At 44.7% G+C, this 18107-nt stretch overlaps 1 protein-coding gene across 1 annotated transcript in view; it reads right to left on the bottom strand.

Moving 5' to 3' along the window:
• GABRA3 (gamma-aminobutyric acid type A receptor subunit alpha3) overlaps window positions 1-18107 on the bottom strand; it is a 1805986-nt gene that overhangs the window by 765393 nt on the left and 1022486 nt on the right. Inside the window, exon 6 of the mRNA XM_086964657.1 lies at window positions 3535-3755. Coding sequence (XP_086820783.1) covers window positions 3535-3755 — 221 coding nt within the window. The remainder of the gene's footprint in view (window positions 1-3534; window positions 3756-18107) is intronic.

The raw sequence follows: 18107 nt of genomic DNA, 5'->3' as shown, positions 1-18107 counted from the left end.
GCACGGGAGGGCAGTGTGTTCCTGGGCCTGGAGGGCCAGATGGTCAAAATCCAGCGCCAACAGGCCAGATCCACCATGGCCTGCCAACGCCAGCTCCTGCAGCACAACCTGCAGATGGGGGAGTTGGTGAAGGGGTTCCAGGCTGTTGTGGACAGCAACAAGGAGGTGGCAGCAGGGTTGGGCAGGCTGACCACTGCCATCACCCACTCCTCTGCCAGGCAGGAGGAGCATGAGGTTGCGCGCAGGAGGGATGCCCGGGTGCTCAACCGGGCCATGGCCCGCCTTGCAGCGGCGACCGCACAGCTGTGCCATCGTAGCTCAAATCAGGAGTCGGTGCTGAGTCAGCATACGGCTGAGCTGACCAGGGGGATGGCCAGGATCACCACGGCCATGGAGGCCATGTTAATATCAAACGCCGCCTCCAATCCTGCCCTGGACCTGGGTGATGCTGGAGACAGCAGCAGCCGCAGCAGCCCGGCCAGCGCTGCATCAGAGCCAAGGAGGAGCACCAGGCGATCCGCTGATGCTGCAGGCCATTCGGAGGGGGCCGAGGGACACCCCAGTGGGTCTGGAAAGCGGGCCAAAAAATAGGCTGGCAAGGGGGGATGATCATACCAAAACCCTGGACTTTATTTGTTTTGACAGACTCCATTTTTTGATGCACTTCAGTGATGTAACTGTGGTGCACCACTATTAAAAATTTTATTTTCAAAGCAACATTTAGCTGTCTTTGCATCTGTACTCAGTCAGAAATAGTTCTCAGTGATCTCCTCACGTCTGTATCTGCCATCACATGGCGTACACACCCCAGCTGGCTGTGTCAGTGGCACAGCTTCGTCGTCGTCAAAGTCCTCGTAGTCAGACAACTCCACCTCAGTGCCCTTCTTGACCGCAAGGTTGTGTAACATTGCACATACAGCTATGATCTTGCAGCAGGTGATGGGGGTATACTGCCTTGCACCTCCACTCTTGTGCAGGCATCTGAATCTACTTTTCCAGATGCCAAAGGTCCGTTCGACAACATTCCTGGTGCGTATGTGGGCACGGTTATACCTCCTTTGGCTGGGTGTGGAGGGGTTGAGGTAGGGTGTGAGTATGAATGAGCGGAGGGCATATGCACTGTCGCCTGGAAGAGAAAGGGGTCACATTAGACACATGCATACATGTATTACACCTACCTACTATGTGTTATGGGGGTCTGATGATGTGGCTCACCTAGGAGGTATCCTTCTCCAAAATCGCCAGCCATCAGCCGTGCATATATGCCGCTCTGTTGGAATATATAGGAGTCATGGGTACTCCCTGGAAATTTTGCTACCAGGTCTGTGATGGTGCACTTGGCATTGCAGATCACCTGCACGTTGATGGTGTGTGTCGATTTCCGATTGCGGTATATGTATTCGGTGTCCGCTGGTGGGCAAATCGGAATATACGTGCCATCTATGCAACCGATGACTTGGGGAAAGTGTGCCTTCTGGTAGAAGTCCGCTTTGGTTTGTAGCAGTTCTGCGTGGGTTGCAGGGAATGAGATGTATTGGTCCATCCTGTCTATCATGGCGTCAAGGAATATGTGGAAGAACCTTGACAGGCTGCTCTGGCTCACCCCTCCTGCTGCTGCTACACCACTTTGATAGCTGCCAGACGCTACCAGGTGTAGGCTGCATAGCACCTGGACGTGCGCAGGGATGGCGTGTGCCCTTGGGGTGTGGTGGTCCAAGTATGGCTTAAGGTCCCTGATGAGCTCAAGTATGGTGTCAGAGTCCAGCCTGTATCTCTGTAGGATCTCAGCCTCAGTGAGCATGAACAGGGTTATCCTCTGTCTGTAGACCTGTTCATTTCTTAGCCATTCCCTCAGTCCTTCCTGCTGTAGCCGTAGCCGCCTCGCAATGACATAGAAAGCTGCCATCCTGCAAGTTGCAATGCATTTTGGGACTGTTTATATGGGTTGGAGTTGGTTACCACCTGATTGCAATCCATGGTAAATACCGAGTGAATTCTACCGATTTTGAGCCGATTTCGGTGTTTCTGTGCCTCCCTACATCTCCCCAACTGTCGGAATCGGGGAATTTCCCGATCGGAGATTTATACGAATCGGCATGTTTTCCGAATCGGATCATGTCCGAATCGGTATTTTTTCCGATTCGGTACATGGACCGAATCGGTGATTTTCCGATTCGGTGTCACTAACGATTCGGTAGTGGGACCGAATCGGTGATTTTCCGATTCGGTGTCACTAACGAATCGGTAGTGGGACCGAATCGGTGATTTTCCGATTCGGTGTCACTAACGATTCGGTAGTGGGACCGAATCGGTGATTTTCCGATTCGGTGTCACTAACGAATCGGTAGTGGGACCGAATCGGTGATTTTCCGATTCGGTGTCACTAACGATTCGGTACATGGACCGATTCGGTCTTTGTAACCGAATCGGTGTTTTTCCGATTCGTTACATATCCGATTTTCGGTATGTACGTATCGGATTCTTTCACATTCGGTACACATTCCGAATCGGTTTTCTATCCGATTCGTTCTGTTTTTGGTTCCCTACATCTCGATGGCTGTTTACCGATCGGTAAGGGCCAAAAATCGGTATTTTCGGCCGATACCGATCGGTAAAGCCCTACCTACATCGGGCCCCTAGTAAAGACTTATCACCATCTAATGCTAGAAATTTACAACAAAGATACATGGATCCAGAATATAATGAAAATGTGATTACAGCGAACAAAGGTACTTAAAGTGTTCTATATCACATGATCTCAATAGATCTACTGAGGTAAAAATGAAGGTAACCCTCTCATATGGGACAGAACCCTACAGAAAGGAGAAGACAACCATTCGTTTGCAAAGGAAGGAAAGTCAAGTTGTGAAAAAATTTCTCATGCTATTGAAAAGTAAGTGGAATGCTATCCTGGAGATCAACATGGCTTTTGTGAAATTTCGGGGGGAAAAACAAAGGGTTGGCTTCATTATGCAATCAGATACCCCCATTAATCTGAACACAACTGGAATGTCGGGACAACTTAACATTACTTTTCCTGATAAGGGAATTTGAGTTGAGATGATTTTAACAGCAATGACTTTGCTTTTGGTATACCCGTTAAATGTTTTCATGTGACAAGTAGCATCTTTTCTGAATGCTGCCTGGAAAGAACAAACAAAATAAATTGCCAACGCACATGTGGTGCCAAATGGTTAAAGGCAAATTTCCTCCCATCGTTCAAATGCATTATCCAAATCCAAATGTCATGTTTTTCCTTTTTTCTTTTTTCAAACTAAAAAATCCATGTCAGTAATATCTTTTATGATACCAAAGCTGTATAGGGAGGCGATTAAAGAAAACATGAACTGCCCTTTCTTGTTTTGTATACTGGTATGATTTCTTTTACATTTCCAACCAACTGAAGAGTTTGGTGCTTTTTTATTTGCTTAAAAAATGTAGCATGCTTTCATGACGTTTCTCAAATATGAAACTAACTGAGGAATAAAAGTTGGTATCATGTGGGCAGTTATGTGTAGGCTGCAGTGCACCTACCTCATGGTGTACAGAAGGGTCCCATTGTCTACCAGTCGAAGCAGCTTATTTGGGGTGGTCATGTTATGAGCCACAGACTTCTTCCCGTTGTGAAAGAATGTGTCCGGTGTCCATATTTTACTGGCCAGCAAGTTGTTAAGAGGAAGAATCTTCATTGGCCCATCAAATTTCAGACGCTCATCCCACCAACTTTGCCGAAAGAAGACATCAATTGTGTACTCCTGAAAAGAAAGCATGGAGAAAGTTTGAAAGAGAAACGAAAGGATTTCACTATCTTTGCTGTATAATTCAGTATCACTTATTATTTAGTCAAATGCACAGTTAATCACAAGAAATGGTTTCCAGTTTTTGAAGAACCTAGCCAATCTGATGAGCGAGAGTCAGTACTCTGTGTTCCCTGGGAGTCAAAATATGTACCAAAGGCACAACGGAAGTGAGAGAGAGACTCCCATCGTAGCCCAGTGTGGTTTAGCTTCAGAGCACCTTAATACTTCTTACAAACAGAAACAGGCTGGAATGCCTCTGTGAAGTCTCTTGGCTCACATGAACGTTTTGATACCAAAAAACAACAGCCTAACTTTGCCAGACTAATATTATTCAACAAGCTGCACGTAAATGCTAAAAAAAACAACACTTTACAAAAATAAAATACATCCTTCGATTTACAGAATCAGGGCAGGTCGAATTGTGCTTTCAAAAAGAACTTCCAAATTCCACTGTGGCAGAATTGAGCAAATCACAGGTTTAACGTTGAGGACGGTATGGCTGAGTGTTTTCTAAGGGGTGGTGATGCAGCAAAATGAAAAAAAGCTCCCACAAATCCATGACTTTGTTAGTAAAAATGAACATTTTGCAAAGTGATTTCCAGGCTAGAAACACGTATGTAGTTGTAGACCTGGGGCCTTATTTATGAAGGCCTTGCCTCAGTTTTGCGCGCCGGTGCGTCATTTTTTGTGACGCACCAGCGGTGTAAAAAATGCGCCTCGTTGCGCCATATTTAAAAAGTGACGCATCTAGGTAGTTGCGTCACTTTTTAAACCCCTGCGCCACATTATACCTGCGTCAGGTATAATGTATGCAGAGGGGGAGTTCCCCCGCAAAAAGCCTCGTAATAGTGACGCAGTGAAATCTATGAGATTTCACTGCGTCACTTTTAGGACGCTGTTGCATCAAAATCTTGCGCCTGCCTCACAGCAGGCGTAAGACTGACGCAAGCCCTTTCACATGAGGCTTTCCCCATGTGAAAGGACGCATTGCTGGTGTTGCGTCACTTTTGTGACACACTCCAGCAATGCGTCACTTTTGCACTTACAGATACGTCAGAAATACTGACGTATCTGTAACTCCTTGCGACATGATGCGTCATACATTAAATATGACGCATCAGGAATGTCGTAAGGAGTGCGCAGTGAAAAGTGACGCATCGCTGTTTTCACGCAGCGATGCGTCACTTTTCATAAAGTAGGCCCCTGGATTCCTTGGCTTGGTCGCCCCCTAACGTTTTTCCTTCAAACCTGCTATTTGACCTAATTTTTGTTGGCCTTCGGACTCTGCACACTTTACCACTGCTAGACAGTCCTAAAGTGCTTGTGCTCTCTGCTCAGAACATGGTAGCATTAGTTTGTGCCCAATTGGAATATTTTGTTTATTTATAAGTCCAGAGTAAAGTCCACCACATGTGCCCAGGGCCTGTAAATTAAATGCAACTAGTGAGCCTGTAGCATTGATTGTGCTATCTACATAACTCCTTTGCTGTCAGGCTTTCCCCCCACTGTGCCACAGCCTTTTTTGGATATTTGCCTTTTTTGGCTATTTTGGGTGGACACATAAGGTATCCATCCCAAATTTGCATCCTTTTTTTTCAACATCCTGAGGATTTTAAAGGTACCCAGAGTTTGTGGATTCACATAGAGGGAACTGAGAAATTAGGTGAAACAGCTACATTTTGAGTTTTTTGGGAAAAATGGGAAAAAAGTGCTGAAGACAGTGTCTGTTTTTCCCCTGCAAATGGTATCAGTGAAGGGTTTGTGGTGCTAAAATCACCATCATCCCAGCTTTCAGGAACAGTCAGACGTTTGTCAGAAAACTAACATTTTCTACACAGTTTTGGCATTCTACTTGGACATAGTCTATTTTTTCTATTTTTGTGCTTTCAACCTCCTTCCAGTTAGTGGTAGCAATGGGTGTGAAACCAATAATGGATGCCGGAAAGCTATACATTTCTGAAAAGAAGATAACAGGAAACAGCCTTTACAATGAGGTTTTCACCTCGATGTGCGTTTACCAAGCATTTTTCAGCACGCATATTTTTACCACCCATATGCATTTACAAGGCATGCCAATACCATGCATTTAAGGTAAGTTGGGAGGGTGCAGGGTCTCCCTCCACAAATACATTGTTTTAAAATCTAAAAACAATGTATGGTATTGGCATGCGTAGTAAATGCATATTCGTGGTAAAAACATGCAAGCAAAAAAATGCGTGGCAAAGGCACACAATGTATTTACATGCATTGTACTGTCATACAACCAAAGATACCATTCTGAATTCAGCAAGGGGCCATTTGTGTAGATCCTTCAAGGTTTTCCCATAGAAAGTAGCAGTTAAAATAAAAAAAATATGGAAATTGAGCTGAGAAAAACCGCCATTTGTGTCTACATTTTCACCTATAACTTCTTCTAACTTTGCTAGATATTTTTAAACAATATACTGTTGCATCGCAGGACCCTTCTGGTTGTCAGGATATATAACGGACTTGTAGGTTGACCAAGAACCTGAGGTACCTAGAGCCAATAAATGAGCTGCACCTTGCCATGGTTTTTTATTGTTTACCGGGTATCCAGCAATTAATTTAGTGAAATATAAACAGGGAAAAATAGGTGTAAAGGAAACCTATGTATTTCCAAAATGGGAGCAAGATATGGTTATTTACACAGCTCTGACTTTTTTGGTAGCCATACTAGCATGTGAATTAGGGGGCATTTTTCAAATTGTCTTATTTCTTACACACTCTTACCTTTAGAAAGCAGAAATGCATGAAAAGCCAACTCGTAATAACACTTGTTCTACAAGTCTGTGTTCTACTATTCTTTGTTCCCCTTAGGTAAATATGAACATCTGCCTACTTTTTTCCTGGGTGTAAATACAAAACCCAGGGAGGTACTGCCTGCTGAGCATGTTCTGCGATAATGTGAGAGGAGATAACGTATAGTGCCTCAGGGGAATTTTGTTCAGGCTCCAAGACCCTTGTGTCGTATATTCAAGGTCATATACAGTGCAAAATTCTTAGCAAATATGAACAACCAATCTCAGCAACCAGCACAATGCATGAACTGATATTCATCCTAAAAGGGGAAGGAATAATCAACAGACCAAACATTGGCAACTGTTTGCCAGTGACAATCATACACTAAATTGCTGCGTGAGTTCCCTCCTAAGAATGCAATCCCAGTCATCAGTGGTGTTAAGTCATTGACTTACAGTTGCTGGAGACCTTTCTTGCATAATGAATCATTGGATGATATTGCAGCTTTGACACGTCTTAGAGGTCAGAGAGTGTCTGAAGATACGTGCATTTTTTTTACTGTTTTTATCATCATGTTTTTATTGTGTACTTTTATGATTTTAATTAATCGAATAAAGTGATTTTGACTTGACTTGACGTGAAAAATGAGGAGGTGAATATCAATAAAAACAGAGATTTTAGAAATTAAAACTCATGAATATTGTGTTTATTGGAGTTTTTTATTGTATTTATTAAGGTGTTTTCTAAAGCACTGAACATGTCACCTTGCTGTCACCAGAGCACAGGAAGAGAAAAGTAACAAGTCGAAATCAGCATGAAGATAGTCGGTAGAGCCCAAAGCAATGCCCTGTTAAAAACCTCGTCTCCTGTTGCACTACTACTGCTCTTTTTAAAGTTCCACCTTCAAAAATGTTCAGAAATGAAAATGGTTAAATTCTGACTTTAGTCTTCAAGTAGGATCCTCCCCTCAAGGGGATAACATAGGATCTGAGGCCAGCTTATATAAAGAAATATGACTGTGCTCTTGTATCCGTAGCTTGACATGAGAAAAAAAAATTGACAAGGAGATCATTTTGAGCTCTCTGTGGAGTCTCTGTGAATAGTTTTACTTGACATGAATGCAGCAGGTCAGTAATAATGGAGGATGAGTGTGCAGACCTGCACCATCAGTTGGCAAATCTGATGGTCCGTATTTTCCAGTCAATGAGGGGGCAGAGGCAAGTTGAAATTCTACAATGAGAGGCCTCCCCTCCAGGAGTTAACCCTCAGAGAAATCTTAAAGGATCTTATTTTACTTCTGTATTCGAGGGATATCTGACAGATTCCTGCTAATCTCTAAGGGCATGTATATGAAATGTTAGCCGCTCTTTAGCTGAATGTTAGCTGCACCAAAAAACAAACAAATTTAGACCCGGGGGAGTGGGCTAGCTACCTCCCAATCTCTCTCTTGCCAGGTATTAGAAAACTGGCTGAAAAGCACGTTAACTCCTTACTGTCCGCATATGTTGAGGATAATAACGCTCTACATCCCACTCAGACGGGATTTCGCAGTAAGCAGGGCACAGAGACCGCCCTTATTGCTGTGATGGAAGAGACAAGGAAAATTGTAGATGCCGGAAGATGCACTGCTATTGTATTATTAGATCTCAGCGCAGCCTTCGACACTGTAAATCACTGCATTCTAATCCAAAGACTGCAGGATGTAGGAGTGACAGGGACTGCTCTCCGGTGGCTACAGTTGTTTCTTACTGAGAGATCCTTCATGGTCTTTGAAGAGGAGGCTCTATCACAATGGACCCTCCTGCAGTATGGTGTCCCCAGGGTTCCACGTTAAGCCCCACAATGTTTAATATCTACATGCGGCCCCTAGCGGACATTGTGCTTCCCTGGGGGGTCCAGTTGGTCACTTATGCTGACGACACACAGTTGGTGGTCTCGCTCTGTAAGTGTGACACAAGGGACATAAATCTTACATCATGTTTGACTCAAGTGGCCGAGTGGATGGACCGTTCCTTCCTTAAATTGAACGGTTCCAAAACGGACCTCATGCTTCTCGGACATGCAGCCCCCCTAACTTGGACTCGTGGTGGCCCAGTTGTCTTGGCTCTCCCCCTCGGCCCAAGAAACAAATTAAGAGCCTAGGTGTATGGCTGGATTCCGGCCTTAGTCTCGCTGTGCAATCTCGCAAAGTGGCCGCTACTTGTTATGGCTTAATTAGACCTTTGAGGAAGATTCTGCCACTCCTTCCTTTTGACGCTAGGCGGCTGCTGGTCCAGGCCCTTATTCTATCAAGGCTTGACTACGCCAATGCAGTCTATCTGGGTGCCCCTAAGGGGACTATCAGTATTCTACAAGTAGTGCAGAACTGCGCTGCGCGACTTCTGCTTAATGTCCAAAGACGGGCCTCCGTCCGTCCAGCCCTGGTTCAATTACACTGGCTGCCAGAGCAGCAAAGAATCTGGTTTAAGGCCGTGTGCACTGTGCATAAGTCGATCACCGGGAATGGCCCTCCGGTGATCATGTCTATGCTTAATCTCTATCAAGCGTCTAGGACATTAAGATCAAACAACAAAAAACATCTGACGGTTCCTAGGATCCGGCGAGCACGCATGGGTGGCCGACGCTTTTCACTTCACTCCTCAAATCTGTGGAATGGGCTTCCCAACTCCATCCGCCTGGTACCTAACCATCTCCTCTTTAGGAAGATGTTAAAGACCTTCTTCTTTCCCTCTCTATGAGTAGTGGTGTCATTTTATAGTTCCTGAAGCGCTGGGATGCCCTAGGGTAGCCATGCGCTATAGAAATCCGTATTCATTCATTCACTTTGTACCACACATGGGCTCCCACACCAGGTTTGGTAACTTTCAATTTTCTACTATCTTCTCAATGGTCTCTGAAGAGTCCATCGTGATTTGAACCACTCGACCTCTGAAACCATTAAGAGGCATGCATTCAATCTATTCCCTCTGTTCATGCTCAGTCATTTCCAGAGACCTAACTTTCTTTTCAGTTCTACATGAAGCCAGGGGCTCAATGATTACTAATATATAGCTATGACGTGACCATACAGAGAGCGTTTCTCCAGAGTCCTGCCACGACTGTAGATTGTACTGAAATAAACAGCCTTTCCTTCAAAACCTGTGTGCAGACCTTCATAAATGTGTTCCTTATGTGAAGCAGTAGACCCAATACCCCTGGCTTGCCCTATGCCCTATGCCAGGGGCACTAATCCACTACTAAAACTGAGATAACAAAGTCCAATAGTGGCTATCAATGCCCATAAGAGTTCACCCACAGAGACATCTTAAATTCGGCTTGCAGACCTCTACAGAAGCTTATAATGTTCTTATCGATGCTCATTTAAAATCATTCATAATGCTCCAATCTGTGTGCTACCATCATATGTCAGGAGTGTGATGCCAATCTATTCCAAGAATGTGCTGGCTTCAAATGGCAAGGGTGCTGTTACCATCTTTCACAAATGTGCTACCATCATGTATAACATAGAAACACATCAAATCCTAGAATATCACTTAGGACAGCTTTGCGTTGCAAGTTATATCATGGTGCTACTCTTGTCTGTTCCCCAACCCCTCTGACATACAACTATGTAGGACTTCAGCCTGATAACTTCTGTAGGGGCTCGGGTGGCTTAGTCCCCCACAACATTCCTTTGGCGTAGCACTAGAGGACGGAGTACCTTTCCACCAATCATAAGTTATCCTGCCTTCTGCGTGGTGTTGGAGTCCCAAGATGCTGGACAACTCACTCTTGAATCCTGGCACAGGCAAGAACAATGTATTCCTCTATCTTCAGGCCACGGTCCATTCTTGGTTCTGTGGACACACCACACCACTTCCCGATACTATGTAACAGAAATGGAATGGACACCTTGGTTCACAACTAGCCCTCCCAGCAGGCTATATGAGACAGCTATGGAGCAAGAACGTGAACAAACGGATGGAACGCTTGCGATCACCTGAGAATTCTCAGGTAAACCCCACCAGCATTATGCTGCTGTGATGCAGATAAATAAAAGTATGAAACTAAGTGAAAGAAAATATTGAAAGTCTGACTGTGGGAAATAATTGAAATTGAGTTGGGTCACGCAGGATATGTGAGCACAAAGTGGAGAATAAGCAACATATATTCCAACAAAGGGAGAGGTAGGGAGAATCAAGGACACTCTCTCAGTCCCCGGTTAAATGTACTGCAACAAAAAAAGAGAGGTCTGGTCAGTCATAGGACTGCCACAAAATTGGAGCAAATTATGGAAGAGTAACACACTCCCTCAATTTGAGTAGGAAGGCCCTCACACACCGACCTAGTCAGTGTCATGCTTCATCATCGGGCCCCACCAAAGAGGCCGAGTGCCTCTTTGGTGTGCTGCGACGCCAGAAAGACTGCGGAGCTGGTTGTGTGAGGAGGGCGTGATGTGAATGAAATATAATTAAAAGTGCCTAAGAGGGTATCAAAAAAAGTTTTTAATGAGTGATCCCTAAGACACAGGTAAGTGGTATATATGTGTCTGAATTTACGTGCCAAGGTTGTTAGGGTTTGGTTAAATTCAGCTAAAATACCACAAAATTAATTAGTCAGTCAACATGTTTCTGCCATACTAGTGGTATAAATTTACCAAGGCGTTCTTCAGGACTATACCCCGGCAGTATGGACACTCTAATAGTCCACCCTAACCTGGGGGCGTGAAAGTGAAAAAAGAAAAGGTGAAAAAAGTGCTTAAATTTAGAAGAGCGGGAAGCTCATTCTAAAGAAAAAAAGACCCCAAAGTCAGGGGTATCTCAGCACCTGTGGAGTGAAAATACACAGACAAACACACATAGACATACATATAATTAATATACGCCATTGCGAATTATCATAGTGCTCCATAGATGGTGGCAAACATTGGTGTGCCCACAGTAAACGCTATTTTTAGCACCATCCAAGTAGCCCTTTGGGGATGTTAGCGTTAAACTCTGGGAAGTGAAGTGCTAGAGGTGTTTAAAAACTACAGTTGTAGATGTGGGGATAAAAACACGATATGGATTCTCCTTATAGGAGGGATCAATTGACCAAGAGGTCTGTGACCCCCCTAAGATGGTAATTATGGGTGATATCTCACTTTAAAACAGGGCGCTACTTGCACCATGGGTCTCGGGAGGAGGGTTGGAGCGCACCTGGCACATCCTGAAAAGGAAGAGAGTTAAATGACATTGCTTTCAAAGCATTCCGGTACTTAGCTCGTGAAAATCGGGATACCAGTCCTGTCGGTAAAGAACACTCACGACCTCAGCGCTCACAGCCCGCTTTGAACCTTCAAAGTTCCTCGGAACTGGACCCCGACGATGAAGAGCGGGGCCGGCGAGTGAGTATAAATGCGTTTGTTGTGTTCCAGCGCGTTGTTCCGGGTGGGCGTGTCTCGCTCGGAGCGAGGCTTGGAGCGCACACGCCCATGTGGGCGGGGCGCGGTCCGTTTCCAAGCAGAGGCTTGGAATCGGGAGCCTATCGCTCACCGGCCACGGATGTTATGCCGGTTGGTGACCATCATTAGGGTATAAAGTTATAGCGGGAGTGAAAAATGAGGGAATACTCCTGCATTTGGCAAGTGCATAAAAAAAGGGGGGATATCACGAGGCACTGGGTGTTAAGTGAAAGTTGGTGGCATTAAATGTGGTGCTTGACGGCTGGATTGCCTCAGCAGGTTTTACCATGGTTGTGTTTGTTTACACAGGTAATAAAAGGGGGGGGGGATCAGGTATCAGTAGAATTCAGGATTTTTTGCATCAGGGAAAAAAACAGAGAAATTAAGAAAGCATATGCATATGGGTGTTAGGCACAGTTATGAATAATATAACAATGATATTGGAAGCCCAGCCCAAGAGTTCATGACAGGACAGTATTCCACGGGATGTCGTAGTTAAGGCCATTGATGTTAGTCCCTAAACGATACACCCAGCGCTGTTCTTTTTCGAACAGTCTGTTTTGCACATTTCTTGTGCCATCAATTGCTTCAATAATGGTCCATCTCATGTCATTGGTAGTGTGATTATTGTCCAGGAAATGACGGCTCAGTTTCGTTGTTGCCTTTTTGCACCTTATGTTGCTCCGGTGTTCGCAGATGCGTTGTTTGATCTTTCGTGTAGTCATGCCTACGTAGCAGAGCTGGCAGGGACAAGTGATTAGGTAGACCACGTTGACTGAATTGCAATTCGTGTGTTCGCGTTGGGTCCACACTCTGCCTTCTTCAAGTGACAATGTTTTAGTTGCTTGTGTTAAATGGCAGACGCTACAGTCAGAGCAGGGATAATGCCCGGTGATTTTTGGCAAACCCCAAGCTGTAGTCACTGACGGCATTGTGTTAGGTGGTTTTTCTTTTGGGCGAGTGTGAACCAATGCGTCTCGCAAACTACGTCCTTTTTTGAAAGAAAATAGGGGTTTTTCCCAATTTTCTTTGCAAGATTTCACAATGATCCAATGTTTATTAATACTTTGTTTCATCGGATTCGAGAGACTGCTGTATGTGGTGACACATGTAGGTGGAATTTGATCTGAATTGTTTGTTTTCTCTTCTAGGAGTGCCTGCCTAGGTTGGTTTTTTGCTCTTTTGAATCCCTTATTCAAGGTAGATGCTGGGTAGCCTCTGTTTTTAAGTTTTTCTGTGAGGTTAGCTGACTGATTTTTGAAGTCTGAAGTGGTACTGCAATTCCTCCTTAGTCTAAGATATTGCCCGTAAGGAAGGTTTTCCTTCAGAGGACGGGGGTGGAAGCTACTGAATTCAAGGAGGTTATTTTTCGCAGTTGGTTTGTTGTGAGTTTTGGTGGTAAGTGTAGTTCCACTTACAGAAATGACCACATCCAGGAAGACAATATCTGTTTTGCTTATAGTGTTGGTAAACCTCAGATTGTGGTCTAGGGTGTTGATCCATGTCAAAAAATTCTCAAGGTCACTGTTGTTGCCTGTCCAGATGAGCAAGACATCGTCTATATAGCGCTTCCATAGAAGCATTGACGATGAGAAAACTGCATTGGGTGGCAAAATGTGTTTGGCTTCAAAATCAGCTACATACAACCCGGCCACACTAGGGGCAAAAGTACTGCCCATAGATGTACCTGAGCACTGGAGGAATAGTTTGTCTTTGAAAGAAAAAAAGTTTTCTTTTAACGCTATAGTGGCACATTCGATGATGAAGTTTTTCGGTGTCTGGTAATCCCATACGATAGAGTCAAATACCTTGGTTAGGACTTCGATGGTGTCATCCTGTGGGATACTTGTGTAGAGGCTTTCTACATCCAGGGTCACAAGGGTGATTGAATTCTTAGGGAATGTGATCTCCGCTAGTAGTCGTAATAGGCTTTTAGTGTCTTTCAGGTAAGTAGGGGTTGACTGTACTAGAGGCTTTAAGAAGTAGTCACAGAACTGAGATAGAGGTTCCAAAAGTGAGCCAATCCCTGAAACAATGGGGCGTCCAGGGGGCGGTAATCTGTTTTTGTGCATTTTAGGCAACGTATAAAAGTAGGGTATGACACTACTTGTATTGTTCAAAAATTCTGCTTCGTTTTTGGACAAGTGGCCTTGTTCCTCTGCCTGTTTTACCAGGGACGTTATCCTTTTCGCGAGGTCAGCAGTGGGATCAGATGTAAGTGGGGTGTAGTTTCTGGGATCCCCAAGTAAGTCATTACAGGTATTCTCGTAATCAGTTGTGTTCTGGATAACAATACCTCCGCCCTTGTCTGCAGGCTTTATAGTTATAGAGGTGTCGTTCTGCAGTCGATGTAATGCTTGAAATTCAGCAGTACTGAAATTCCCAAATATTTTTGGGTTCTGGCAGGTTTCTAGGTCTTTGAAAACAGCTTGCTCAAAGGCGGTTATAGCCGCTGGTATTGTGTGCGGAGGGGGAATGAAAGTGGAACTCGGTCTTAGTCCCGTATCGCCTTTCCTGATTGATTCCATTGGGTCCGTTTTGCCTTCAAAGAACGCTTTAAATTTCAGTTTACGAAAAAAGCCAGCAAGTTCGCAATGCAGCTTGAACTTGTCAGGTTTCGCTGTTGGTACGAAACCTAAACCCTTTTCTAATACTTGAATTTCAATTGGAGTTAATGTTCTTGCAGACAAATTTGTCACTAAGCTCATATTCCGCTCGTCCCTGGCTGTTGGTTGCTCCGGGTGTGGTTCGCTACCGAGTCGTCCTCTTGCCAGGATACTCTGTTGTTGCCTCTCCTTTTGCCTCGGCCTCTCCGGCCGCTCTCTAAAAAAGGCTGTCTATACTGATGCTGAAAGTTAGCCGGGGGCATAAAGCCCGGGTTCCAGCCCATGAAGGGATAAGGTGGCTGTTGGTAGGCATAAGGATGTGGACCCATCCCCATTTGTGGTGGGTACCATTGGTGATGGTTACCTTGATTGCCTTGCCCACCTCTGTTATTCCTATTGCCACGGTTCCCTCTTCTCTTTGCTTGTTTGAAGGAGCTGCTGCTTGATCCACTACTGTTGGAAGAGTCATCGTCTGAATAATCAGAATTGTTAGCATTGCGTGTTGGTGGAGTAAAGGTTGCAGCAGAGTAAGGGTACACCTTTTCGAACTCAAACTTCTTTTGGTCCTTTTGAAGTTTGGTAGCTTTTGATTGCATCAAATTGTCTTTGTACTCATTCATTTCTTTATTTAGTTCATCGAGTCGTTTTTTATAACCAGTAATTGTGGCTTTAAAATGAGATTCAGTTTCTCTGATTTCTACCATTAGGGCTTCGGAGAGTCTTAATGCTGTCTTTAGTGTTAAGACCATCCAGTCGCGCGTGCAATGCCACGCGATCATGGCCCAGTCCTTTCTGAAAGCAGCATCATTGAGAAAGATGCGAGGGGCGTTTGTTACCAACAGACCTTTAGGTGCTGTGTTGGAGGTCAGATAACCCTTGAGGATTGTGCCGTGAAGGATAGTGCGTATATGGTCTTTCTTTTTCTCTGATAAGTTTTCCCATTCAGTAGTATTGGCTATTGCCTGTGATATGTGTGGATCTGCAAAGATGGTAGCATCTGACATCAGCTCCTCGATTTCAGCCTCAGAGTATGTCAGACCCAGGTTCGCCATAGTGAGATATCAATGTAAGGAGATAAAAGGGCAAGCAATGATAAAAGGGTATTATCCTGCTTGGAGTAAAAAAACTCTCACAGCTGTGCGCTGCTATGATATATTCCAACAAAGGGAGAGGTAGGGAGAATCAAGGACACTCTCTCAGTCCCCGGTTAAATGTACTTCAACAAAAAAAGAGAGGCCTGGTCAGTCATAGGACTGCCACAAAATTGGAGCAAATTATGGAAGAGTAACACACTCACTCAATTTGAGTAGGAAGGCCCTCACACACCGACCTAGTCAGTGTCATGCTTCATCATCGGGAACCACCAAAGAGGCCGAGTGCCTCTTTGGTGTGCTGCGACGCCAGAAAGACTGCGGAGCTGGTTGTGTGAGGAGGGCGTGATGTGAGTGAAATATAATTAAAAGTGCCTAAGAGGGTATCAAAAAAAGATTTTAATGAGTGATCCCTAAGACACAGGTAAGTGGTATATATGTGTCTGAATTTACGTGCCAAGGTTGTTAGGGTTTGGTTAAATTCAGCTAAAATACCACAAAATTAATTAGTCAGTCAACATGTTTCTGCCATACTAGTGGTATAAATTTACCAAGGCATTCTTCAGGACTATACCCCGGCGGTATGGACACTCTAATAGTCCACCCTAACCTGGGGGTGTGAAAGTGAAAAAAGAAAAGGTGAAAAAAGTGCTTAAAATTAGAAGAGCGGGAAGCTCATTCTAAAGAAAAAAAGACCCCAAAGTCAGGGGTATCTCAGCACCTGTGGAGTGAAAATACACAGACAAACACACATAGACATACATATAATTAATATACGCCATTGCGAATTATCATAGTGCTCCATAGATGGTGGCAAACATTGGTGTGCCCACAGTAAACGCTATTTTTAGCACCATCCAAGTAGCCCTTTGGGGATGTTAGCGTTAAACTCTGGGAAGTGAAGTGCTAGAGGTGTTTAAAAACTACAGTTGTAGATGTGGGGATAAAAACACGATATGGATTCTCCTTATAGGAGGGATCAATTGACCAAGAGGTCTGTGACCCCCCTAAGATGGTAATTATGGGTGATATCTCACTTTAAAACAGGGCGCTACTTGCACCATGGGTCTCGGGAGGAGGGTTGGAGCGCACCTGGCACATCCTGAAAAGGAATAGAGTTAAATGACATTGCTTTCAAAGCATTCCGGTACTTAGCTCGTGAAAATCGGGATACCAGTCCTGTGGGTAAAGAACACTCACGCCCTCAGCGCTCACAGCCCGCTTTGAACCTTCAAAGTTCCTCGTAACCGGACCCCGACGATGAAGAGCGGGGCCGGCGAGTGAGTATAAATGCGTTTGTTGTGTTCCAGCGCGTTGTTCCGGGTGGGCGTGTCTCGCTCGGAGCGAGGCTTGGAACGCACACGCCCATGTGGGCGGGGCGCGGTCCGTTTCCAAGCAGAGGCTTGGAATTGGGAGCCTATCGCTCGCCGGCCACGGATGTTATGCCGGTTGGTGACCATCATTAGGGTATAAAGTTATAGCGGGAGTGAAAAATGAGGGAATACTCCTGCATTTGGCAAGTGCATAAAAAAAGGGGGGATATCACGAGGCACTGGGTGTTAAGTGCAAGTTGGTGGCATTAAATGTGGTGCTTGACGGCTGGATTGCCTCAGCAGGTTTTACCATGGTTGTGTTTGTTTACACAGGTAATAAAAGGGGGGGGGTGGCATCAGGTATCAGTAGAATTCAGGATTTTTTGCATCAGGGAAAAAAACTGAGAAATTAAGAAAGCATATGCATATGGGTGTTAGGCACAGTTATGAATAATATAACAATGATATTGGAAGCCCAGCCCAAGAGTTCATGACAGGACAGTATTCCACGGGATGTCGTCGTTAAGGCCATTGATGTTAGTCCCTAAACGATACACCCAGCGCTGTTCTTTTTCGAACAGTCTGTTTTGTACATTTCTTGTGCCATCAATTGCTTCAATAATGGTCCATCTCATGTCATTGGTAGTGTGATTATTGTCCAGAAAATGACGGCTCAGTTTCGTTGTTGCCTTTTTGCACCTTATGTTGCTCCGGTGTTCGCAGATGCGTTGTTTGATCTTTCGTGTAGTCATGCCTACGTGGCGGAGCTGGCAGGGACAAGTGATTAGGTAGACCACGTTTACTGAATTGCAATTCGTGTGTTCGCGTTGGGTCCACACTCTGCCTTCTTCAAGTGACAATGTTTTAGTTGCTTGTGTTAAATGGCAGACGCTACAGTCAGAGCAGGGATAATGCCCGGTGATTTTTGGCAAACCCCAAGCTGTAGTCACTGACGGCATTGTATTAGGTGGTTTTTCTTTTGGGCGAGTGTGAACCAATGCGTCTCGCAAACTACGTCCTTTTTTGAAAGAAAATAGGGGTTTTTCCCAATTTTCTTTGCAAGATTTCACAATGTTCCAATGTTTATTAATACTTTTTTTCATCGGATTCGAGAG

This window comes from Lissotriton vulgaris, chromosome 4_1 (assembly GCF_964263255.1).
Source record: "Lissotriton vulgaris chromosome 4_1, aLisVul1.2, whole genome shotgun sequence".
NCBI lineage: Eukaryota > Metazoa > Chordata > Amphibia > Caudata > Salamandridae > Lissotriton > Lissotriton vulgaris.
Note: the sequence above shows the minus strand (reverse complement) of the source record. Positions and strands in the feature narration are given on the sequence as shown.